The sequence below is a fragment of the Crocuta crocuta genome, unplaced genomic scaffold (assembly GCF_008692635.1).
Source record: "Crocuta crocuta isolate KB4526 unplaced genomic scaffold, BGI_CrCroc_1.0 scaffold159, whole genome shotgun sequence".
NCBI classification, from domain to species: domain Eukaryota; kingdom Metazoa; phylum Chordata; class Mammalia; order Carnivora; family Hyaenidae; genus Crocuta; species Crocuta crocuta.
The window spans coordinates 3,373,700-3,400,116 of record NW_027533263.1 but is presented as its reverse complement, the minus strand read 5'-3'; the positions used below and the strand labels follow the sequence as shown (position 1 = coordinate 3,400,116).

Here is a 26,417-nt window from a genome sequence, read left to right as displayed (position 1 = left end):
CCCCCCCCACACATCCATCAGTCCTCAGTTTTTGTCAGCATTCAAGAGTCTCTCATGGTTTGCCTCTCTCCCTTTCCCCCACCATTTCCGCCCTTCTTCTCCCCCTAGTTCCTCCGTCAAGTTCCTCCTAGTCCTCCTATATGTGCAAACATATGATATTTGTCCTTCTCTGCCTGACTTATTTCACTCAGCATAACACCCTCAAGGTCCATCCATGTTGCTACACATGACCAGATTTCATTGTTTCTCATTGCCATGTAGTATTCCATGGTATAGATAAACCACATCTTCTTGATCCATTCATCTGTTGATGGACACTTAGGCTCTTTCCATGTTTTAGCTATTGTGGAGAGTGCTGCTATGAACATTGGGGTACATGTGCTCCTATGCCTCAGCATTTCTGTATCCCTTGGGTAAATTCCTAGCAGTGCTATTGCTGGGTCATAGGGGAGTTCTATTGTTAGTTTCCTGAGGATCAAATACAATTTTTAAAGCATATTGTAATTACATTTACATTCATGGAATTTAAAGAGTCCAGTAGTTCTCTGAGACTTGTTAACAGAAAACACTGCTACACATGTGCACAAGCATGCCATATTCTCTCAGAGGTCAGAACTTGGTGCTCTTTCAGCTGATTCTCAGTGTATTTATATCTATATCATTAAATCTATACTTATATTACTATTTCTTGATTTATTACAGTTATATGTGCTATCTTCTGACTTCTTACTCTGGAAGATTAGGATTTAGACAACTCCTTTTTAGACAACTCCTCTCCCTTCTCCCTTCCTGTTTTCCTGCCTTCCCAATATATTTTGATTGGATTACTATTCATTGTTTGTATTATCATGAATGTATATTTGGTGCTAAACTCTGTATGTCTGCCTGCCTTCCTTCCTTCCTTCTTTCCTTCCTTCCTTCCTTCCTTTCGTTTTTGGGAAAGATAGTGAATGAGAGAGGAGTAGAGAGAGAGAGGGAGACAGAGAATCCCAAGCAGGCTCCATAATGTCAGCTTAGTGCTCAGTGCAGGTCTCAAACTCAGGAGCTGTGAGATCATGACCTGAACCGAAATCAAGAGTCACACCTTGACCCACTGAGCCACCCAGGCGCCCCAAACTCTATATGCTTTTATTACATTTCCTTTCTGGGACATTACATTTTGCTTACCTTGAATTAAAGATTGTCTTTACATTTAAAAACATATAGGTTTTTTGTATGTTTATCACTATTTCAACTCCAAACATTCCCCCAGGATTAACTCTCTTGGTTCAAACAAAATTAGCGTTCTATTAATATCATCTTAAAATTCCTTGTTTTCTTTTGTAGTCTTTTCTCTAGGATCATTCTTAGGTCTTTTCTCTCAGGGGAGTGAGCTTCTCCAGAGAAGATTTTTCATTCTCCTGCATGGAGGGCATATGCCTGGCTCCCAGTGCTTTAGCATCTTCTATCTACTAGGTGCCAGGAATACAGACACCTAGTTCAGTTGTGCCGGTTGTGACAACTAGAAATGTCTCCAGACGTTGCTACATGTTCCCTGTAAGGCAAAAGTCCCCCGTTGAGAATCCCCCTTTTTTTTTTTTTAAGTTTATTTTGAGAGAGAGAGTGCACGTGATCATGGGAGAGGCAGAGAGAGAGAGAGAATGCCAAGCAGGCTTCACACTGTTAGTACATATCCTGACGTGGGGCTCGATCCTGCGAACCATGAGATCATGACTGGAGCTCTAATCAAGAGTTGGGTGCTTAACGGACTGGGCCACTCAGGTGCCCCAAGAATCACTTTAAGTAGAAAGGGTTAATAGGAAGTCTGAGTCCTTTTTTTCATGGGAAACTATATTGGGTGTTTTCCTTCTCCCAGCATTTTTTTTTTTTAATGTTTTTTTATTTCTAGGAGAGAGAGAGAGAGAGAGAGAGAGAGAGACAGCATGAGCAGGGGAGGGTCAGAAAGAGAGGGAGTCACAGACTCTGAAACAGGCTCCAGGCTCTGAGCTGGCAGTCAGCACAGAGCCCGACGCGGGGCTCGAACCCACGAACCGCGAGATCATGACCTAAGCGAAAGTCAGACGCTTAACCGACTAAGCCACTCAGGCACCCCCCCGGCATTTTTTTTTTAATTAGACTAATAAATACAGAATTTTCCAGGTAATATTGTTTATTATAAACTGACCCCTGGTTAGTGAGTGCATATGGACCAGGAAGACTGTGAGTGAACTATAGAAGCCTACGAAAAGACACAGTCCTTTGTTTCCTGGTGTTCAGTGTGTCAGTTTTGTAAGTGAACATAAATACATCCCTTGAGGGATCCTAGAACCTACAGTCATTGGCTGTTAAAATGTACTGCTGGTTCATGTGGAGTATGAAGTTTCCCTAAGTCAGAGTGATTTCTGTACTTACCTACATGATCTCTGTGCCTTACTATGGTGTGTCCACAAAAGGTTTCTGGGGTGCTGAATAAATCCCTTATAAAGATAGCATGTCTCGTGCTAGCATGCTTTGTTTCTGCAGAACTAAGTGAACTTGGTGCCAAGTTATGGTTTGTTGGGTCCTGTAGGTTGACTGTCAGTCTGAACCTGAGACCACTGCTAGTAGGCGAGTAAAAGAAGAATCTGAGAATTAACTCCTTTTTTAAGTATGCTTTCAACTAATCCTCCTGGTTTTCTTCGCACAATCATTTCTGTTGCTTCTAGAGACTTTGGAGGTTACATGATGTACATTGGGGTACTCCTGTGCTTTTCTCCAGTGCTGGCTCAATGTTCAGCTTTCCTTCAGCCTATTGAGTTGATTACGACTCAGCCAAATGCTTCCTAGCTTCCAAAATTTTGTCATGTCTTCTTGTGAGTTTGTCATTAATTTTTTTTTTTTAAGAAAGCAACACAAAGGGTGCCTGGGTGGCTCAGTCAGTTAAGTGTCCAGCTCTTGATTTTGGCTCAGCTCATGAGCTTGAGCCCCCACATCTGGCTCTGTGCTGACTGTGGAGCTGCTTGGGGTTCTCTCTCTCTCTCTCTCTCTCTCTCTCTCTCTCTCCCTCTCTCCTCTCTCCTCTCTCCTCTCTCCTCTCTCCCTCCTTCCTTCCCTCCCTCCCTGTTCCACTCGTGCTCTGTGCTTTCTCTCTCTCTCAAAATAAATAAACATTTTTTTTTTAAAGCAGCAGAAAAGAAAACATTTGTCTTTGTTTTAGCTTGATTTGGGGAAAGAGTGGATACATCTCATTGGCTATTCCTTCACAATCTCTTTCTCATGTCTATGGTCTCTAGACATTGGAATACCCCAAGGTGCAGTCCTCAGACTACTTTTCTATCCAAATCCAGTCTTCTTGTGAGCTTAAGCACTGACAACTCCCACATTTTAACACACTGTTTCATTTATCTAAGACACACCTCTTCTTCACATTCTAATCCCTCTAAAACAATGGTAACTGGGAGCTATTTTGCCCTGCAGGGGACATTCAGCAGTGTCTGGGGACATTTTTGGTTATCACTGATAAAAGGGTGCTACTAGCATCTTGTGGGTAGAGGCCAAGGGTGTTGCTAAAATCCTACAACACACAGAAAAGCCACCAGAGCAAAAAATTATCTGACTCAAAATTGTACCGAGGTTGAGAGACCGTGTTTTAGAAACAGGTAGCATCTGTCACTCACTGTCAAAGAGGTGGCAGATATATTCTGTGTGAAGTTTTGTTTTGACAGTTGCTGATGAAGATCAAGAAAGTACTAGCATTAAGTCATCTTAGATTCAGAGAAATCCAAGTGTCTTTTGCCAGCACCTCTGTCCTGACCTCCAGGCTCATATATTCTATCTCTAATCATCATTTCTATTTGGATGTCTAATAGGTAGTTCAAATTTAACTGGTCTAAAACTGAATTCCTGATCTTTTCTCCCAAACTAAAACTCTGAGAGAAAAGTCTTCTCCATCTTAGTTAATGGCTCTTCTTTCATTTTAGTGCATCAAACAAAATCCTCGGAGTCTTAGTCTACTTCTCTTTTTCTTTCCATCCCCCATTCCAGTCCAGCAGCAAATTCTGTTGCCTTTACCTTCAGAATATATCCAGAATTCGATCACTCTCACTACCCTCACTGCCACCAAGCCAGCATCATTTTGCAGTAGCCTCCTAGCTAGTCTTCCTATATTCACCTTCTCCTTAACATTATACCATCTGTACAGATGTCAGAGTGATCCTATTAAAAGGTAAGTCAGGTCTTACCCCTCTTCTTTTTAAACCCAAAGGCTTTGTATCTTACTCTAAACCCCAAATCCGTGCAATGGCCGGCAGGTCCTTACAGGATTTGCTTTCCCATTATCTTTCCCTCCTTCCCTCACTTTGCCAGTCATGTTGCCTCCTAGTTCTTTGCCAGACATCTGAGCACAGTTAAAAAAAAATTAATCTGAGATTGGTGGTGTTCCATTTTGGGGGCATGGGTGGTTAAAATGTCCATCTAAAAATGAAATAATACTGTGGCTTATCTTTTTGCCCTCTTGCTCTTTGAGACAGGGATAGACACAGTACCTTTTGACATCTGGAAGAGTAAGTCTTTTTTTCCTGCCTTTCTCTTTCCTAACTTTTCTTGAAATACTGTGCTTTCAGGCACCTCGCATTTGTTATTTCATTTAAGCCTTCTTAGTATTTATTTATTTAGTAGGGGCATTTATTCCAAAGAAGAGTAAGTAGTTCAAGTAACTGGGAAGTCTGTATTTGAATTACAGAACTATAACATTTGCCTCCCAGTTTTTATCAGTGTCTTAAAAATAAACTGAAGCTGATTGTTAAAAAATGATTATTTCCAAAATAAAATATTTTCCATGGATAAACATAAAAATGGATTATAGAATAATTTCAGTCAGTAATACTATGAAATCCACCAGTAGTGTTCATCTGCTGAATTTTTAAACTGGAATTCATTGTGGCTGAAATAAATTCCAATATAGTCTCTTTGTATCTTAACCCATGTGAAATAAATGTTGCAGCTGATTTCCTGGCATTGTTGTGGTACTTTTATTCATGTTAACTGATAAAACAATAGTTTTCAATTAGATAGCAGTTTGGAAATTTAAATGGTAATTTCATGTTATAAGTTTTATATAAAATAGGGTTTACTGATAACAGGTTAATGCTAAAAAATTCTTTTATATTTATTTTCTGGTGAGATTTAAACTTTAATGATTCCTCTGAATTTGGAACTTTATACATGAAGATGTACTTTTAAAATGAAAATGCTTTTAAGAGCTATTATTATTGTAGTTTATGGCAGATTCAAAAGGTTTTATTGAATATTACTAGTACTTGATGATTATACTGTAAATATTATGATAGGGAAAACTTCCTTAGTATCTGATCTGTTAAATGAAATCTTTCATGGACATACCATTATAACTTGTGATATGCCAGTAGCATATCATAGGTTCAGTGCAATAAATTCTTCCAGTTCCTTCACTTTTCAGAACTATTTCAAGAATTAGTTAGAAATTTTGAGGTAGTGGAAAGAAAATAGCAATTGTGTTTACTGTAGCACTAGGGAGTGGGGAGCCCCACTGGGACTTAAGTCCTGAATTATTCTTAGCAAACAACCTTTTGGTCTGCAGTATTAACTTGAGAGCACAAGGCTTTCTCAAACTTTAAGAGGCCTACATATCTAAAAAATTTGTATTATTAATTTCTCAATTATTGCAACTACATTTCTCTTAAAATCCTAATGGGTGTGTTGCTACATTTCCCTGAAATTTATTCACATGTACCAACTTGGTGTTTAATTCCAATTTTACTGGCCTACTGAGGTTAATGAATAGCAGAAAGAATTGGTACCAGATGAAAGAACTGACAATTTGTTGAAACCCAGGGTGAAAGTCTATTTCTCAAACTTTTCAAACACACCACTCCAATCAACATTTGCATACATACCCTGACTGTTGTGTCTTTCTTAGTAATCTGTGCAGCTTTTCATCTATATTTGATCCTAGGTCTGTTTTTTTTTTCTTTTTGGTTTTGTGTTGTGAGGGCTGGTAAAGGACCTTTTTTGAACAAGAATAGAAATAGATTCATCTGTTTTTAAAATGAATAAGGACTATAAAATACAAAAGAAATAATTTTAAAGCATTCAAACATTTACTGGTTACATAATGGCTAGTGAAAAGAGGAATAGAGAGAAGGGTGAAAAATAGAAAAATAATAGTCCCTACTACTATATTTAGTGCTTATTCTGTATTGGGCATTGTGCCTACCATGTCTTAACACACTGAATCTGCACTGCCTTGTGGAATAGATCGCATTACCTCCATTTTTACGATGGAAGGAACTGAAGCAGAGAGTGACAAAATAAGTTCTCCCGGGATTTGAACAAGACTGTCTGGTTGTAGAGCTCATACTGCAATGCCATGCTGCTTCATCACCGAATTGAAGGAGAATCAAGACAAGGTTAGACTGGCCAGTGCTCTTAGACCCAAACCAAGAGACAGAAATACAAGGGCGGAAGAAAAAGGATGAAGAGATTCATGCAGTAATATCCCCATCTTGTGGTGTTTTAGTATATTCCTGAATGTATTGTTAAAATTTAACGACTCTAAACTAGTTGTAATTTAAATGAATTGAGGCATAAATGAAATTCAGATGAGGGTTGGTGGTTTTTCCACTTTTGTAATAATAGTAATGGTATTCACTTCTTACAACAGCCTTTGGAGAAAATGCTGTTATCACTCTATTTTACACACGAGAAAACAGGTTAAATAGTAAGCCTACAGTCACAATGCCAGTAAATGACTAAGATGCGCCTTAGACCCAGTCATTCCAACCCCAGGGTCTGCATTCTTTACCACCAATGCTGTGCTCATTTTTAATATTTGTGAAAAATGCACACACGTCAGTAAAGGATGAATGTAAATGTTTTATTGAAACCTAATGTGTGTCCACCGACTTCTTTTTTCCAGTTATAATCTAAGGTGTTAGCTATCAAAAGGAAGTATTTTGTTCTTTGGTGCAAGGCCATTTCTTGAGTATGGTTTCACTCCTATGTGAGATCAGTGCTTTTCTGTGCACCTGCCATCCCCCCACTCCAACACCAGCACAAGATTCTGTAAATGATTCTTCATTTTAATGTTATAGAGTCCATTCAAGTAGGTAGTGATCCGTAACTAACTTTACTAACTTTGCAGAGATTTTTGGAGTTTTTGATTGATTGATGGAGAATTTGATAGCTTGCTAACAGAAGTTTTTGGAACTGAACATGTTTAGAGCAAAATTGATGTGTTGAATTGATTGACTCCCAGATTCATTTTTGAGGTAAAAATTAGATTTGGGAGATAATTTTTTGTAGTAAAGTATTTGAATATTTTGTGGAAGTGGAACCTAATATTAAATAAACTATATCTATCATGCCATAATCCCTTTCATCTGTATTAATGTAATGACATTTAATCTTTGCACATGTGCTATTTCTACTGCACTTGTCACTTTGCACACATATATTCATTTTTGATGAGGATGTGTTGAATTTTTTTAATGTTTATTTTTGAGAGAGAGAGAGAGAGCAGGGGAGGGGCAGAGACAGAGGGAAACAGAGAATCCGAAGCAGGCTCCATGCTCTCTGTGCAAAGCCTGACATGGGGCTTGAACCCACAAACCATGAGAACATGACCTTAGCCAAAGTGAGACATTCAACTGACTAAGCCACCAAGGCGCTCCTCAATGTGTTGAATTTTAATAACTAATGTTCTGTCATACTGTTTAACATGGTATATAGGCAGTCATCTCTTTTTGTTGAACACTTCAGATGGGAGTTTGTTTGAGATGGAGTCTACAGAGAATAGATACTTAAAATCTTTTTATTTTGACAGAGAACAAACTGAGGATTGCTGGAGGGGCTTGGGGGGATGGCCTAAATGGGCAAGGGGCATTAAGGAGGACACTTGTTGGGATGAGCACTGGGTGTTTATTACATGTAGGGGATGAATAATTGGAGTCTACTCCTGAAATCATTATTGTACTATATGCTAACTAACGTGGATGCAAATTAAAATAAATAAATAAACAAACAAATGAACAAACTTTTATTTCAAAATAATATGGAACTTCCAAAAACTTAAAAGAATAGTACAAAGAACTCATGAAATTCATTACTTAGATTCACTAATTTTTGGTGTTTTGCAACATTTGCTTTATTGTTTGCATATTTCCCCTGTACCAATTTGAGAGTTGATTGCATTTATTATGCCCCTTTAGCAGCCTTTAATATTTCAGTCTTTATTTCCCGAGAATGAGGATATTGGCAATATATATTTGATAGGCCTCCCATGATAGAGTGATTGACACAGTGCTAGAGAATGTGTTTAATGAGATAATGTAGAGTGGGCAAAGAAAAAAGTCTTTTTTTTTTCTTGTTAAGAGTCATTTATTTGTCAATATACCTCAGTAAAAAAATAAAATTTTTTAATGTTTTATTTATTTTTGAGAGAGAGATAGAGACGGCATGAGCAGGGGGAGGGTCAGAGAGAAAGGGAGACACAGAATCTGAATCAGGCTCCAGGCTCTGAACTAGCTGTCAGCACAGAGCCTGACACACGGCTCGGACCCACGAACTGTGAGATCATGACCTGAGCTGAAGTCGGATGCTTAACTGACTGAGCAACCCAAGTGCCCCCCCAAAAATAATTTTTTAATAAAGCAATTTATTTTACTTCTGAATATTTACCAGTACTAGGCACAGTTATAGATGACCCTCAATAAATGCATGTTGGCTGATTTTTTTTTTTTAATATAATTTATTGTCAGGTTGGTTAACATACAGCGTATACAGTGTGCTCTTGGCTTTGGGAGTAGATTCCCATGATTCATCCCTTACATATAACACTCAGCGCTCCTCCCAACAAGTGCCCCCCTCAAAGCCCATCACCCCATTTTTCCCTCCTCCCCTCCCTCTCCCCCCCATCAACCCTTAGTTTGTTCTCTGTATTTAGGAGTCTCTTTATGGTTTGCCTCCCTCTCTGTTTGAAACTGTTTTTCCCCTTCCCGTCCCCCATGGTCTTCTTTTAAGTTTCTCAAATTCCACATATGAATGAAAACATATGATATCTTTCTCTGACTGACTTATTTCACTTAGCATAATGTCCTGTAGTTCCATCCACATTGTTATAAATGGCAAGATTTCATTATTTCTCATTGCTGAGTAATATTCCATTGTATATACAGATCACATCTTTATCCATTCATCAGTTAATGGACACTTGGGCTCTTTCCCTAATTTGGCTATTGTTGATTGTGCTGCTGTAAACATTGGGATATATGTGTCCCTGTGAATCAGCACTCTTGTATCCTTTGGAGAAATTCCTAGTCGTGCTATTGCTGGGTCTTAGGGTAATTGTGTTTTTAATTTTTTTGAGGAACCTCCACACTGTTTTCCAGCGTGGCTGCACCAGTTTGCGTTCCCACCAGCAGTGTAAGAGGTCCTGTTTCTCCACATCCTTGCCAACATCTGTTGCAAAAACAGTCTTGATCAGTCCAGGCTTGTGGCGGGAAATCCAAGAAGCAATAGTTATTCATACATGCTATAAATATTTAAGTGCCTAGGCATTGTACTAGGCTGTAAGGGGTAAAACTGTGAACATAATACACAGTGTCCATAGGAAGTTATAATTTATAGTGTGAGGAGAAACTGTCAGTATAGACAACCAGTTTCAAATTCAATACAGTGTAGTGAGTGCAGTGATAGGAAAGATAGAAATCCTTGGTTAAAAGATCATTGATCACTTTGAGAATGAATTATAGAATACATTACAACGCAAAGGATGCAGACTTTGGAGAAGAAAGATGCTAGATTGCAGGAAATTGAGGGATAAGTGAAGGGTAGTATACTATAGCTGAATTCAGGAAATTTAGCATTGAGAAGGAGAAAACCCAAGAGGTGGGTACCCAGAAGTATTGAATATTTTTCTCTTTCCCACTCCCAGTAAGCTGGACTAGTTAATATAGAGACTGGGAATGAGAGGGAATGAGTGGGATCTAGGACAGACTTAACTTTAAAGGAAATATTTATTCATATGGAAATGGAGAAAAGGATGAGAAAGGGCTGTGGTTCCAGGATACATTTTAGTGATGAAAATCCTCATGATGGATGTGATGTTCTTAGTAATGGGGTGAAGTGAGGTCATATGAAGAGGTGGAAGGGTGAAACTAGAAGATTTACCAACTTGCAAACTGTTTAGAACTAGCTTAGAGGGAATGACTTAGGGAGTGAGGGGAAAAGAGTAATAAGTACTGCCAAACAGCAGTCAAGGCCCAATTGAAGCAGGAATTGGTATTAGGCTTGGTGTTTCTTCATAGCTTCCCATAGAGCTCGGCTGTCTCAAAAGTAGTGAGGTTATCTTTAAGTAATCAAGAGGTAGATCATCTGGTTCTTTTTAATATTTGCATAATATAATTAAAGATGCATGTAACTTTTCATTACTATTTTGTTTCAATGATTCATTTCAATGATCTTTTTCTCTTCATGCATGATAATGAGAATGGCCCTTTTCCATCTCCTTTACCTATCATTTTCTTCCTTCCTGCATTTTCACAGCATGCTATTTCTCTGAGATGTCCCAGCAAGCAGGCCAAGCATCATATTGACTTCACAGAAGAACAGGCTGAGCTGACACCTGTAAGTTCTGTAAACATGTCCATGGGATTACTTAAATAGCAATGAAGAGGAATTCACTCTTTAGAACTCCTGATGATGAAACCTGGTCATATACCTCAATTTTTTTCATTAAAACTAAACCAGTCTTAAATAAGCAGAAAACAAAGGAGCAACTGCATGATACAGTACCACTGAATATTAATACTCATGGTAAGATTATAAAGATGGTAGGTTATCTGATATAAATAAATTTTGTATTGGAACCTAAAGCTACATGCTTTCTTTTTTATTCTAAAGCTAAGAGCTTTTGTAAATTTCTTAAGCTATGGACAAATTCTTCAGAATGGGGTTATCAAGTAGAGTGACTCTTCCACACTGATGCTTCACCGAAAATCTAATTTCTTTCTTTAAATACGTACCCTCTGATCAGTGGTTGACAGAGCTGGATGCTTGAGAGCTGTGCTGTTCCTTAGAGTAGCCACTAGCCACATGTGACTATTAAGCACTTGAAATGTGGTTAATCCAAATTGAGATGTGCTATAAAGATAACTTACACAATGGATTTCAAATACTGAGTATTAAAAATATTAGGTATTAATATTTTTATTGATTACTTCTTGAAATTATATTTTGGGTATTTTCAGTTAAAAGATACTAATGTTTATTTTACCATTCCTTTCTTAAAAATGTGGTTACTAGAAAATTTTAAATTATATTTGTGGCTTGTATTATATTCAGTTGGACACTGCTGCTTCAGAATGATCTATGAAGAACAATAAAACCCCAAGTTCCCGACCCCTGTTCAAACTGAATCAGATTTCCTTTAACCCTCCTTCCCTTTCTTGCCCTCCCCTCCTCTCCCCTCCCCTTCCCTTCCCTGGTAATAACCCAGTAACCCATTGAATTGATTTCATAATCCACTAATGGATTATGTCCTACATAGTGAAAAACACTTTTCTTACCTCACCTGTAGCCCCTCCCTTACACTCTTAAGCATCATCGACACTTGTTATAATACTTGCATTGCCATCTACTTGTTTCAGTTCTTAATCCTTCCAGTCCCAGTACCCCCATTTTATAACAAATAATATAGATCAATGTTTTTATCTCAAGTGAAATTCATAGATAATAATAAACCCTACCTACATACCTACTTTTTAAAATGAATTTAATGCCCAGGACACCTGGGTGGCTCAGTGGATTAAGCATCCAACTTCGGCTCAGGTCATGATCTCACGGTTTGTGAGTTCAAGCGCCGCGTCAGGCTCTGTGCTCTCAGCTTGGAGACTGGAGCCTGCTTTGATTTCTGTGTCTCCCTGTCTCTCTCTGCCCCTCTCCCACTCACATTCTGTCTCTGACTCAAAAATAAGCATTAAAAATTTTTTTTTAAACAAATTTAATGCCCTAATTAACATCCATGATGGAGAATAACCAAAAAGATATAATTATCTTTCAGTTTTTAAATGTATGACCACTGCTGTTTTAAAAGATATAATGACAGGGGCGCCTGGGTGGCTCAGTGGGTTAAGCGTCCGACTTCGGCTCAGGTCATGATCTCATGGTACGTGGGTTCGAGCCCCGCGTCCGGCTCTGTGCTGACAATTAGCTCAGAGCCTGGAACCTGTTTCAGATTCTGTATCTCCCTTTCTCTCTCTGACCTTCCCCTGCTCACATGCTTGCGCTCGCTCGCTCTCTCTTTCTCTCAATCTCTATCTCTCTCAGAAATAAATAAAACATTAAAAAAAATTAAAAGAAACAGACATAATGACATAATCATATGCCCACTTATAATTTGGGTTTAAGAGAAGTGAGCCAATCAGAAATCATTTTTTACAAGAAAAAAGAAAGCGAAATATGGGTGGACCTAGGACTAAAACATTTTATGACAAATAATTGCAAACAAAACATACCTATATATGGTAATAGAGAAAGGAAAATAGCCTTAACTGAAGTAGGGATAATGTGGTGAAGCTATTTATAGACTCAAAGAAAAGAAAATGGGGAAGTATAAAATTTTTACAAATGAGTCTTATTTCTAATTGTGATAAAATCATTGCCTGTCTTATAAATTGGATGAGGCAGTAATAAAATTATTTTGATATTTGATATTTTTACAGTTAGATTCCTCATTATGCTATAATTATTTTAAATAAGACATAGTAATATAGAATATTTTTAGTCTTTAATCTTAAAACTCAGAGTAATTCTTGAATTCCATGTCTTTTCATTAATTTAATAGTATTTAGTTCTCAATTTTGTTAAAAGGAATTTCAAATCTTTCCTGTCATTTACTTGCATGTGACAGAGTGCACACTGCCAGTGATACTGCCAGTTCTGGTATTGGCAACTCTACAAGCTAGGTTTCTGTTGGTGAAATGATTTTCCAACATAATGAATAAACTTCGGACAAAAGAAAAGTGCAGACTTCCCCCAATTTATTTTACAAGGTAACTAGCATTCTTGGAAGAGTCATTGATATTAAAATTACACAAAATACATTGTATTTGTATGTAAAGTGGAGTTGGGTTCTAAGCTCAGATTTTTAGAAACCGTATTTCCCATATGTATGATCTTCCATATTAAAACAGTAAAAGTTCATGTATGATGAGGGACTTTTACTGTTTATTATGTGACACTGTTCCATGCTGCAGGGCATCCAGCATTTCTGTTTCCCTCCTAATAAATACCAATAACACCTTCCTCCTCTTCATTGTAACAGCCCAAAACATCCCCATTTTCTGAAATGTCTCCTTGAAGGCAGTACTACCACCGTGTAGAGAGAGCCTCTAATATCTCTATTTGTTCTGTTTCTACCTCCCACAACATCCCTAGCTGCTTCTTACTCATCTTCTAGGACTCTAAGCATTTTGAGAAATACTTTCTCAGCCCCTGATTTTTCATTAGGTACTCCACCTCCTACCTGCTTTCATACAACTTAACACATTGTATTATAGTTGACAGTTTATCTCCCTGTTAGACTCTAAGCTTTGTGAGAGCAATGAATGCCTTTTCTGGCCGCCTTTGCATTTCCAGTGCCTTACATAGCTCTAGGCTCAAGGTCGCAATCTAATCAATAATTGAAAAAATAGAGAGGAAAATGCAAGAAAGAAAATAAGCTAATAAACCAACAAAATGAATTAAAAATAAGCCACTGACTTTGTATTGTTAGTGGCGAATGAAAGAAAATCAGGAAGGCCCTATTTAAAGTGATGTGCATTTTTGTTACCAGTAGCATGTGCCATGACAGAAGCCTAATTTAAGGACTTGCACAAACCACTGTGGCCTTTGCTTTTCTCAGTCAGTCCTCCAACTGCATACCACTCTTCTCATCCGTCTTGCTTCTTTCTCCAGTGACCAATTCTCACACCCTGGCACACTTTCTGAGGAATTCTAGGGCAACATATGACTGGCACCATTAGGGGAAGATAAAGTAAGGCATTTATTGAAAGAAGGAGTTTGCTGCTTGTGGTTTCTAGGTTTTCATTTTTCTGCTACAACGACCTGAAACTTAGATAGAGGAAACGTGCAGGCCTGGCTTCCCTCCCAGCTAGTGAGTAAGCAGTGAATACCTATGTGACTCTCACAAGCACAAAGTAATTTATGATCATGTTCAGCTATTGTTTGTGGTCTGAGTTTGGATGTGGATTATTTTTGGTATACCAGCTATGATAATATAATGATTATCTCCCTTTTATTTTAGACTGTTTAAACCTTTTAATATTTTCTTCTTTTTTTTTAATGTTTGTTTTGAGAGAGCTTGTGTCAAGTGTGGTAGGGACAGTGCAGGAGTGGTGGGGGGGAATCCTAGGCTGACAGTGCAGAGCCTGACATGGGGATGGATCTCATGAACTGTGAGATCATGACTTGAGTGGAAATCAAGAGTCAGGGACTTAACCCACTGAGCCACCCAAACCTTTTAATATTTTTTTTTTTTAATGTTTTATTTATTTCTAGGAGAGAGAGAGAGAGAGCGTGAGCAGGGGAGGGTCAGAGAGAGAGGGAGTCACAGACTGAAACAGGCTCCAGGCTCTGAGCTGGCAGTCAGCACAGAGCCCGACGCGGGGCTCGAACCCACGAACCGCGAGTACATGACCTAAGCGAAAGTCGGACGCTTAACCGACTAAGCCACCCAGGCGCCCCAAACCTTTTAATATTTTTAAATGGATAACTTCTATTTACAAGTTCTTTAAACAAATACAGTTAGATATCATTGTTTCTCAATGACTAGATCACAGGTTTCTTTTTTAGTGATTTAAAGTCTTGAGATGATTTGCTTTTGAAAGCTAATTGAGTAAATCCTGTATGATTTTTAAGTTTAAACTCGAATTTAATGTCTGGAATTATATTCACAAATAATAGTTCATTTTGAAGGCATGAAGCAGATCTATTTTTTAAAAATTTGAAATATAATTACCTGAATATTGATATTCAACTTGGGGAATCTTTTTCTGAAAAAGTAATCTTTAAGATAAAGGAAATAAGAGTAAGGTTTTAAGAAATAGGTTTCTGTGTATTTTACATATTGTGTAAGAATACATTTGTTTCCAGGGACACCAGGGGTGGCTTAACTGGTTGAGCATCTGACTTTTGATTTCATCTCAGATCATGATCCCAGGGTCATGGGATCGAGCCCCATGTCAGACTCTGTGCTGAACCTGGAACCTGCTTGGGAGTCTTTCTCTCACCCTCTGCCCTTCTCCCCTCTCCTCGCATGTGTGGTATCTCTCTCTCTCTCTCTCTCTCTCAAATAAATGAATCAATGAATGAATCAATGAATAAATAAATGATTTTTTTAAAAATAAAAAAAAATTGTTCCCATTACATGTGAGTAGCAAAAAATGAATGTAAGAGCAGTGAACGTTATAGTTGCTCTTTTTAATTGTCCTTCCCAGTTATCTCCTTGGTCTTAGTGGGTTGTTAACCTCAACAATTAATTAAATTGAGTTTTTAGAAATTTCTCTTGCCTTGCGTCTTTATGGATAAACCAACTAACCTATTCCTTTAGGAGGATTAGACCATTTAAGGTAAATGAGAACCTAGAAATAATTGTCTCTGTTCTTGTTATTGTTTGATCCTGTGGGTGCTAATCTTAATATGTTCCTTTTTTTTTAACCTTAGTTTTTTTTCTTTGTTTTTTTGCAGGAGTGGGTGAAAGGGGCAGGTATACTTACAAGGTTCATTTTGTATTAAAGCAAAAAATTATATATAGACAAATACTATATAGCAAATTCAACTCAATGTAGTATAGATTGAGCAAAGATTAGTTAATATTGTTTTCTGGAACAGTGTTTCTAATTTTGGAATAGAATTAAGATTAGAATTAATAGAAGATTAATCTTAATAGAACATTAACTTAGTCTTAGAAGTAGTATGTTTTATTATATGTGACAGCTTTCTGAGAATGGGTGCTACTCTAGTTTACTTAAATTTCTTTCCAAAGAATTTTTTTCTCAAGAATAACTTCATATACAGTTAGATTTATAAAATGTAACATCATAGAATATTTTCTGTAACTCCACTCAGCTGTGCCAGTGTATTATTTTAAATGGTGGTTAGTAACTACATAGCTTTAAAAAATAAATTCTAATTCAGAACTCTTTAGGGACAGGGAAGTTTGAATTACATATATATGGAAACAGCTATAATTTATACTCTGTGAGTTTAAACAATTGTATAAACTTACCTTGAACATGTTACTAAAAAGTTATTAAGGGGGAAAAGGATAGTTAGGGACTTTGTTATTCACAAATCATTCTTTTGAAAATATATTAAATGCTTGAATTAGTTTAAAGGAACTATACTTAATATTTTGTTCATGTCATTTGTTGGCTATGTAAGTCCTGTACTATGCAATATAGTCCTATTAGTACTGGTATAATGAGTGAATTAATAAGATACCCTAGTGATATTCACTAGGCAAAACATTTATGGACATTTTTCTCTTGGTGTGGCTATCGTTGAATTGATCAGAAATACTTGCAGAGTTTTTGAAATGATACAGACTTGTTCTGTTTTCATGAGAATATACTACCTAAAGCTATACAGGTCTTTAGGCTTTAATAAGAGGAAGGAATATTTTTAGTCATTGGTCTTCAACACCTACTTATCTGTGCCATGTGCCCAGCACTCACAAACATTGCCCTAGAAGACAAACTGGCTCTGTGGTCTGTGCAGTGCATGGTCCATTTTCTCAGGAGTGAGGGGCCACCAGGAGTCTGCTAGAGCATGCCTACTGGTATAGATGGTGTCTGCCTCCCCATCCTTTTCATCTTCTTTTTTTTCCCCAAGTTTTCTTATGGACACATTTCACTGTAGGAAAGAGACATGAGATTAATGGTAGAGAATCATTCTTTGTCTACTTTATATTTTAAACACATAAAACCTCCGCTGACTTCTGTTGCCTTTTTTGTTTTTCTCTCTTTTTCTGCACAAGCACTCCTATCTGGACAGGGAAACCTCCCTTCTTCTGAGAAACATTGCAGGAAAACCTTCTCATTTGCTGACCAAGGTGATACTTCTTCTTTCCACCTGCATGTAAATATTTATTGTCTTTTAGGTAGAATATAATTTCTAGTTTTGATTGTGCTCTCAGATTTCTCAGGTTGTACTTTCTTATTTCAGCACTTTTGTTGTTAGTAGTTTTTCCCTTACTGAAGGTAATTATTTACTGATCTTAATGACTTAAGATCTAATGACTTAATATTCTGCTTTCAATACCAGAAAATATTGAGTAGAAAATATTTTCTGTAATTTTTCACTAAGTTTTAACTTTTGTAAATGACCTGACCATCTCCTAAGTATGTCACACGTTTTCTAGTTTAACATTTTATTTCATTTTAAAGCCTAAAAACATTGCTTTAACTTTTCTTACTAGTGGTTATCCATACTCTGAGTTTCTTTAACAAATTTTGTTTTCTAATTCTTGTTTGTATTATAAACACCTTATTAATTAAAGCATTTATTTATATAAACAATCTTACTTTAATTTGCATTAGTTTAATCAGATTGGAAGAAAGGGCTGCAATTTTAATTTCTCAATTCTCTGCCCTCAGAATGGTTTGAATCAGTCCAGCTGGATGTTCACTGGGTTGATATTTTATATCAACTTAAAATCCTTTAGCCACTGTCTTTATTAACTAAGGATTAACAGAATAGGGAAGCTGAATAGATTTTTACCTCTTTTCAAGTCATGTTTTTATTTCATTATCTTATTTAAATGTTAAATTCAAGAGTGTCAGACTTGGTTACAGTTTCTTTGGAATATGTATGGTGATTATGGGTAATGTGTCTAAGTTATTGTGCCTGAAGGTTTTTTTTTTAAAAAAATGTATTAAGGGGTGCCTGGGTGGCTCAGTCGGTTAAGCATCCAGCTTCGGCTCGGGTCTTGATCTCATGGTTTGTGGGCTCAAGCCCTGCATCCGGCTCTGTGCTGACAACTCAGAGCCTGGAACCTGCTTTGGATTCTGTGTCTCCCTCTCTCTCTGCCCCTCCCCCACTCGTGCTCTGTTTCTATCTCAATAACAAAACATTAAAAATTTTTTTTTAAATAAACTCTCTTGTATAAAAAAAAGTATTGTGAAAGAGGATAATAAGGCTAAAATTAAAATTTCTCTGAAGAGCAGCTCAAAGGCCCACGAGTCAGCGGTGAAATCCTCTCTCTTGCTTGAGTTTCTCTTTAAAGTGACCTAGGATGAGGCGCCTGGGTGGCTTAGTCGGTTAAGCGTCCGACTTTCGCTTAGGTCATGATCTCGCGGTTCGTGGGTTTGAGCCCCACGTCGGGCTCTGTGCTAACTGCCAGCTCAGAGCCTGGAGCCTGTTTCAGTCTGTGACTCCCTCTCTCTGACCCTCCCCTGCTCATGCTGTCTCTCTCTCTCTCTCTCTCCTAGAAATAAATAAAAATAAAGTGACCTAGGAATGGGGTCGAAGCAGCTTACAATAGGAAAATGTAGAATTCTAAGCAGATAATAGCCATGTTATACTTTATAACCATATCAAAGTTTTTTTCCTGTCCTCAGCTCCTACTCTGTTTACTCTCTCTCTCCCCAGAATCTACACTCATAGCTTCAACTAGGATCTCTGTTCTAAATGACATCTCTACCTGAGAGCAACATATTTCCAGATGGCTATCAAGCATTTCTTAGAGACTACCAGCATTTTTCCAGTACCTCCACTTCCACAGATCTCTAGCTTCCTTACTCACACTTACCCTAGGGCCTCACAGTTTATGTCCTTCTTGTGACATTTCTGTTTCTATACAGAATGCTGCCACTGTCCTGGTTACCCAGGTGTGAGTCCTCGACACCATCGATAATAGTGCCTTTCTTCTCTGTTATTATCTTAAAGTTCCAAAGAAGAATTTGCAGGATTAGGCTCACCCATCCATTTTATTCCCATTGCTACCGCCCTAAAATAGGCTCCTACCTCTTATCAGGCTACCACACTGGTCTCTTCATTCTTGCCTTTTTTTCCCCCAGTCCATTTTGTACTCTGCACTCAGATGTAACATTTTACCATTTCTGTTGTTTGTTTATTGAACAAATATTTGTTAAGTTAGGTACTATGCTAGGGGCTGGGATATAACTGTATAAAATGGACATATCCCCCTACTCTGAAGAGTTCACAGTCTGCTTAGGAAAATAGATAAAAAAAATTAATAAGCAAGTGTAAACAAATCCTAAATCATGTTAAATACTATGGAGGAAAAAAAGTGAAACAATAGAGAATGCTGGAGAGAATATGAGGGGTACATTTCTTTTAGATGGTAAGATCAGAAAAGACCCTTCTAACGGGGTAACATTTAACCTGAAGATTAAAGGATGAAAAGAAGAACTTGAGGGTGAAGGTTAGTGTTCTGTATAGATAGGCTCAGGGAGAAGAATTAGACGGGTTTGAGAAGCTGAAAAAAAAGCTATGTTGCTGAAGCCACAGTAGTTGAATGAAGATAGGAGTGTCTTGACTTGGGTTTGGAGAAGTGGGCAGGAACCAGGTTATTCACGGCATGCTAAGGAGTTTCTATTTTTTTCTAAATGTAGTGGCAAACTGTTGAAGAGAATAACTTCATCCATTCAACAGACATATGCTGTATACCTGCTATGTTCACAGCGCTGGAGACTTGGCAGTGAACAATACAAAGGTCCTACCACAGGGAGAGTTACCCAGTCAGTAACTTCTCATCTTCCTCTGCCCAAGAGACAGTGATCCCAACTACAGCATCAGAGCCATCTCTCCCTGGATTATCTCTTCTTCTCCCATTACCCAGGTGTTGGAACTGCTGGTGTATATAACCAACATCTGGCTCCAGTTTTGTCCCTGCTTATATACAACAAGATATTTGAGCAGGAATGTGACTTACTAGCATAGAACCTAAACACATGGGGCATGGAGTCAGGGAAGTGGTAGAAATTCCCAGATAACCCACGCTGCAGGAGCTTCTCAATGTCAGTGCCCTCAATACCAGAACATTTGGCTGTTTTGAAATTAAAATGAATTTATACCTCTTGCATGCCACCTTTGTGGCCACCTGTTTCCCTTTACCCAAAAAGCATCATGCCCCAGTTATGACCTACCTCTCATATGCACTTTTCCAAACTAGGACATTGTGACACCCAGTGATTAGTACACAGTAGAATGAACATAGTAGCCCTGTGCTTAGGCCAAGGCAGCAAAGGTAGTGTTTTGTTTTATTATTTATTTTTTCCATTGTAAATCCAGTTGTCCCTATGCTGCTATTAATGAACTATCCTAAATACAGTTCTGAGCAGGGAACCTCCGCAAAAACAGTACCAACCAGCTTCTTCTAAGAATGGCATTAGTGCCAGCACAGAACAATTTTGCCATAAATGGAGCAGTGGGCAAAGGACACATTGTTGATCTGATGCCTTTAAAACTCTGGGTACTATGCTTTCCAAATGCTTTCCTTGACCTCCTCATCTAACAATGTGTTTTTGTCACTCTTTACTCCCTTACCCTGCTTTCTTTTTTTCCAAAGGACATATTCCTGACTGACTTATCCTATGTTTCTTTATTATCTTATCTCTTATTAAATGTAAGCTCCCTGAGAGCAGGAACTCTCCCCTGCACTCAGATCCAAGCCTGCATAGTCTCAACAAACATCTGTCATATAACACAAAGGTCCTTTAGTGACTTCTGAGGACTATTATAATGTTAACCACCATTTTCTTCAGAGAAGTTACAAAAGTGCTGTTATATTACTGTAAGACTTTTATTTTTGTTTTTGTTTTGTTTTTTAATATTTTTATTTATTTCTAGGAGAGAGAGAGAGCGTGAGCAGGGGAGGGTCAGAGAGAGAGGGAGATACAGACTCTGAAACAGGCTCCAGGCTCTGAGCTGGCAGTCAGCACAGAGCCCGACGCAGGGCTTGAACCCACAAACCGCGAGATCCTGACCTAAGCGAAAGTCGGACGCTTAACTGACTAAGCCACCCAGGCACCCCAAGACTTTTATTTTTGACAAGCAGTTTTTATTTACTGCTTTCCCGTAAGTTTGTGCTATAACCCTTAAGAAAAAAAGGAACTATGACATTATAGTGGAGAGAGCAAGTAGTTAGTCATATGGTTAACTACTTGTATGATCATAGAAAGATTAGTCTTTCTGGGCCTTAATTAATCAGTATAATGGATATAATCATGATAATGGCCTTGCATAATTGAGAGTTAAATGAGACCCATGTGTAACAATGCCTCATAGTGTGAGGCAAGTTGTAGGTGTTCAGTTAATGTTAAATGTCCTGATTTCTTCAAGGAAATAAACTAGTTATAACTATTATTATTTTAGTTCTAAGTATTAAAGGGTAGAACATTTCATGGACAGTGAACTATTTACCACTCCAGGTTTCCTTTGGATCTTTTTAAATTTACATAACTTTTTGTAAAATGTGAAATTAGATCCCAAAGAAACTGTTAACCACTTTTTAGCCCCTTAATTTCAATTGGATTTGTTCTGAACCATCAAAGCCCTAATAATTTCTTAGTTGAAGGAATTCATTGACCATCTCTTAGCAACTGTCACTCTTTCTGTGAGTATTCTAATTTTTACACTAAAGAGAATGCTTCAGCACTTTGTAACCACAGCATTGGCTTTCATTTAATCTGAAGATCTTCACTGAGTTTTTGTTCTTTATGTAAATTTGAAGAGGCTTGGCATTTGATGGTTATTGATAGCCACACAGGAGTTTTTCAGGTAGAAAATGGGTTGTCTTTTGCTCTCTTAAGAGACAGGGTAGAAGAAGTTGTTATATGTGTGAGACACCTTTTACTTATGTTTAGGATGGCGGTGGGACAAACAACATGAAGAAAGGTATAGTCAAAAGATAAGGGGCAGAGAAGGCTTAAGTAAGACCTGCGGGTTTCTGCATTAACAAAAAGAAGAGAACATAGATGAATAAAGCTTTGTTCTTTGTATTGAAGTTGTGTTGCAGACATTGAACACAGACTTGCATTGCCTTTATAAACTACCATGTCTTATTACTATATAATCTAAACGTATCAACAAAGATTTATTGATCTTTATTGTATACTGTATGCTCTTTAAAACAGTTTCTTCCTCTTCTAGGTTGTTAGGGTCAAAACCATATCTTTACTACATTACATGGTAATGTGGGTAAAAATCAAGCTTTCTGAGGAAGAGGTTATCCATAAGAAGCATAAAATCTGATGCTCTTGCAATTTGATATAAATATTTTTATTTTCAGTTTTGCTCCAGTGATGATATTCAGACTCTAAAAGTAAGAGGCATCTTGATCAATTGTTTCTCAAAAAGCTTCTAGCAAGGATTATCCTTGTTAATAAATTGGAGAAGAATAAACTAAAATTGGCCTAGGTGGAAATTAAGCATTTACCTCTTAAATTTGCATTTGAAAATAGTTTTAAAACAGATCAAGAGTAGTATTTTGAGCAAGTGGAAGGGCTGAATTTGTATGTTAAAATAGTCCCACTTAGGGTGCCTGGGTGGCTCAGTAGGTTAAGCGTCTGATTTCTGCTCAGGTCACATGATCTTATGATTCATGAGTTTGAGCCCTGCATCAGGCTCTGTGCTGACAGTTCAGAGCCTGGAGCCTGCTTCAGACTCTATGTCTCCCTCTCTCTCTGCCTGTCCCCCACTCACACTCTGTCTCTCTCAAAAGTGAATAAACATTAACATTTTTTTAAATAGCCCCACCTAGGTGCTTTACATAAAGGTGGCTTCTTATTGATGGCTAGGAAATCTAAGTGGTTTAATATATGTTAAATGGTTGCACTGTATCTCTTGTTTCATTAATCCTTTCTTGTAGTGTGTCATTTCTCCTGTTAGCCTGTGGAAAAACTGTGTTTAAACTAATCTTAAAATTGAGTGACTTTATATCAGTGCTTCAAAAGGTAGCACTGGTTGTGTTCTTTTTTTAATTTTTAAAAAATGTTTTATTTATTTTTGAGAGATAGAGACAAGCGTGAGCAGGGGAGGGTCAGAGAGACAGGGAGATACAGAATCGGAAAACAGGCTTCAGGCTCTGAACTAGCTGTCAGCACAGAGCCCAACACAGGGCTCGAACCCACGAACCGTGAGATCATGACCTGAGCCTAAGTTGGACGCTTAACCAACTGAGCCACCTAGGCACCCCATGGCTTCTTTCGCTTAGTAATATGCATTCAAGTTTCCTCGATGTCTTTTCATGGCTTTTTTTTTTTTTTTTTTAGCACTGAGTAATATTCCATTGTCTGGATGTAACACAGTTTTATCCATTCACCTACTGAAGGATATCTGGGTTGCTTCCAAGTTTTAGCAAATTTACAAATAATGCTGCTATAAACATCTGTGTGCAGATTTTTGGGTGGAGGTAAATTTCACCTTATTTGGGTAAATATTAAGGAGCATGATTACTGGATCATATTGTGAGAACATGTCTAGTTTTATAAAAAAACACCAAACTATCTTCCAAAGTGGCTGTTACCATTTTGCATTCCCATCAACGATGTATGTGAGTTCCTGTTGATCCACAACTTTACCAGCATTTGATGTTTTCACGTGTTTTAGATTTGAGCCATTTTAATAGGTTGTGTAGTGGTATCTCGTTTTAATTTGCAGTTCCCTAATGACATATGATATTGAGCATCTTTTCATAGGCTTTTTAACCATCTGTGTATCCTCTTTGGTGAATTGTCCGTCTGTGTCTTTTACCCATTTTTTTCATTGGGTTGTTCATTTTCTTGAGTTTTAAGAGTTCTTTGTTTTGGGGCGCCTGGGTGGCTTAGTCGGTTGAGCGTCCGACTTTCGCTTGGGTCATGATCTCATGGTTCGTGGGTTCGAGCCCCGCGTCATGCTCTGTGCTGACTGCCACCTCAGAGCCTGGAGCCTGTTTCAGTCTGTGACTCCCTCTCTCTCTGACCCTCCCCTGATCACGCTGTCTCTCCCTCTCTCTCCTAGAAATAAATAAAAATATTAAAAAATAATAAAAATTAAAAAAAAAAGAGTTCTTTGTTTTAGATAAATAGTCCTTTATCATATAGGTCTGATAAATATTTTGCAAATATTTTTTCCTAGTCTGTGGCTTGTCTTATCTTCTTGAATATTCTTTTTCTTTTAAAAATGTTTTTTGGCTTTGGGAACAATATTTTTAACTTCTGCAGAATAATTATAATATTATAAAAGAATTTGGCCTTTTAGAAGTTCATGTTTATATTCCATATACACAAAGCATTGATTTTGCATATCAGTCTTCCCTCACAGACTTTGAGATTTAAATATGCTTTTTAGAGACATGAAGTAAAACTTGAAAATATGCCTTGATAAATTTTTCTTCTCTGTAACAGCCATTCATACTACTACAAAGATGTGGGAAATGAGCCATGAGGAACATAAGATCATTATCCCATTGAGAAAACATTTATAACACTCCTGCATCCGTCTTTCCTCTTCCAAAAAAAAGTGTCAAATAACTGACTTCATAAAAACCACTGGAAATGCTAGTATTCAAAATTCCTTTCTAGAGTAGTGTGTACCAAACACGGTTTGGTAATTTAATAATGATTTGTTTCTCTAAGACACAGAATTCTAGAAACTGAGTTTTAATGACAGTAGTATAGTTTTCTCACTGTGTGTAGCCTGCATTGAAAAGAAAAACTTGCTGTAAAATATACAGGCAACATATTTTATGTTGTTTATTTGCATAAAGGGGGCTATAATGATTTAATCCTTTCATCAAATGAATATACCTAGAATAGTCTAAAAATCAAGTCTTATCTTACGCCCTCCATTGTTAAAGTTCTTTGTTCCCTGTCTAATTGGGTTTACAAGGTAGTGTTTCCACGCCTTGGTTATTATGTTAATTCACTGGCTCCTTTCTTTGAAAAGGATCCAGTTTCTGGCAAAGGAGCCCAGTGTCTTCTCTAACCACTGTTTTCTTCTCTGTTCTACAGAGTAGTAACTATTTAACCTTGAAATGAGGGAAGATAGCTTAGAGTGTGAAATGGAAAGAGAACAGTTCAGAAACAAGAAAGCCAACAGAATTTAGGAGAACAGGGAATAATATATCTTATAAATGAATTGAAGTTCGTTTTTGTTTTTGACTCTGGAAGCTTTAGCTTTTTTGTGAATAACACATGGATTGTATTTTTTTAATCATAATCCAGAGCAGGTAAAGTTGGCTGATACAACCATGTTTTTCTTTTGTTTTAAGTCTTATATTAAATACAGAAATGTGTAAGATGTCAGTGTATATTTTTATTAGATATTTTCCAGAGTAACCAAGAGCTTAGAAAGTAATCTTTTGTAAGTAAAGATTTACTTACATGAGTTTTTCTCAACTGGAGATTAAGGCTACAGTGTACAATGGCTTATTGCTGGAAAGTACAAGTAAGTACCAGAATTGCAGTACTGTGTTATTTTAGGAAAAATTAAATTGTGTAACTATAGTTATAATTCTTGATAATTTTATTACTACTTATAGTCTAAATTTTATAAATTTAAGTTGCTAGAAATTAGATATTTGGAAAATTATATTTGAAATTATATTTGAAATTTTAAAAATTTCATCACTGAATTAATAGAAACAAATTTGAGTTTGTCTTATTGACATAAGACACTGATTATATTGTATATTTTTCAGGCAGAATTAAGCCTAGAGTATAATGCATCCTTCTCTATCTATATTGGTATATTAATGAGAACATACCTATCTTTTTTATTAGGGATTTTTATGTCATTGCGAAGAAATAAATCAATACTGTTTTTTTGCTATTTATAATGAAGATACATTTTCAGTGTAACAGAACAAAACATTAGTATGCAAAAGATTGCCCAGACTTCAGAGGTGAGCGTTAATTCAGAGTTGAGGGATTGTGTAGGTGTGACAAACTGGCAGATCCACACATAGCTTGTTATACATTCCTGTTTCTCCTACCCCAGAACCTAAAGTTTTTCTGCTTCAGACGGACAGATTTACTATACCACAGATTTCTTTTTCTCTAAAAGGTAGAATCTGGTCTTATAATAGATCTTCAAGTCTTCATCTTAAAAATATTCTGTGTAATATGTCTGTTTTCACTTAGTGAACAGGGTTATTTTTTAAATGTGCTCTATATAAGTGGCTCAAGTTATATTCTTACTGAAATTCAATGCTGACAAACATCCTTAAGATAAAAAAAAGTTTCAGAAATTCTCATTATTTTAGCATTAGTATATCTGAAGTGCTTTGTGTTCACAGGAAGAACAGGCAGCAAAATTGAAAGCTGAGAAGATCAGAGTTGCCCTGGAGAAAATTAAAGAGGCTCAAGTGAAAAAGGTGATATTTGGGCGTTTTCCTGGTTTGGGATTTTTAAAATCAG

General features: G+C 37.2%; 1 protein-coding gene across 3 annotated transcripts in view; it reads left to right on the top strand.

Annotated features, from left to right (window-relative positions):
- LOC144217841 (ras-associated and pleckstrin homology domains-containing protein 1) overlaps nucleotides 1-26,417 on the top strand; it is a 99,145-nt gene that overhangs the window by 49,215 nt on the left and 23,513 nt on the right. The window contains exons 5-7 of one of the 3 annotated variants that reach the window (XM_077747563.1): nucleotides 10,540-10,620; nucleotides 17,033-17,107; nucleotides 26,297-26,374. In XM_077747563.1, coding sequence (XP_077603689.1) covers nucleotides 10,540-10,620; nucleotides 17,033-17,107; nucleotides 26,297-26,374 — 234 coding nt within the window. The remainder of the gene's footprint in view (nucleotides 1-10,539; nucleotides 10,621-17,032; nucleotides 17,108-26,296; nucleotides 26,375-26,417) is intronic. The other 2 variants (XM_077747561.1, XM_077747562.1) reach the window with 2 other exon arrangements.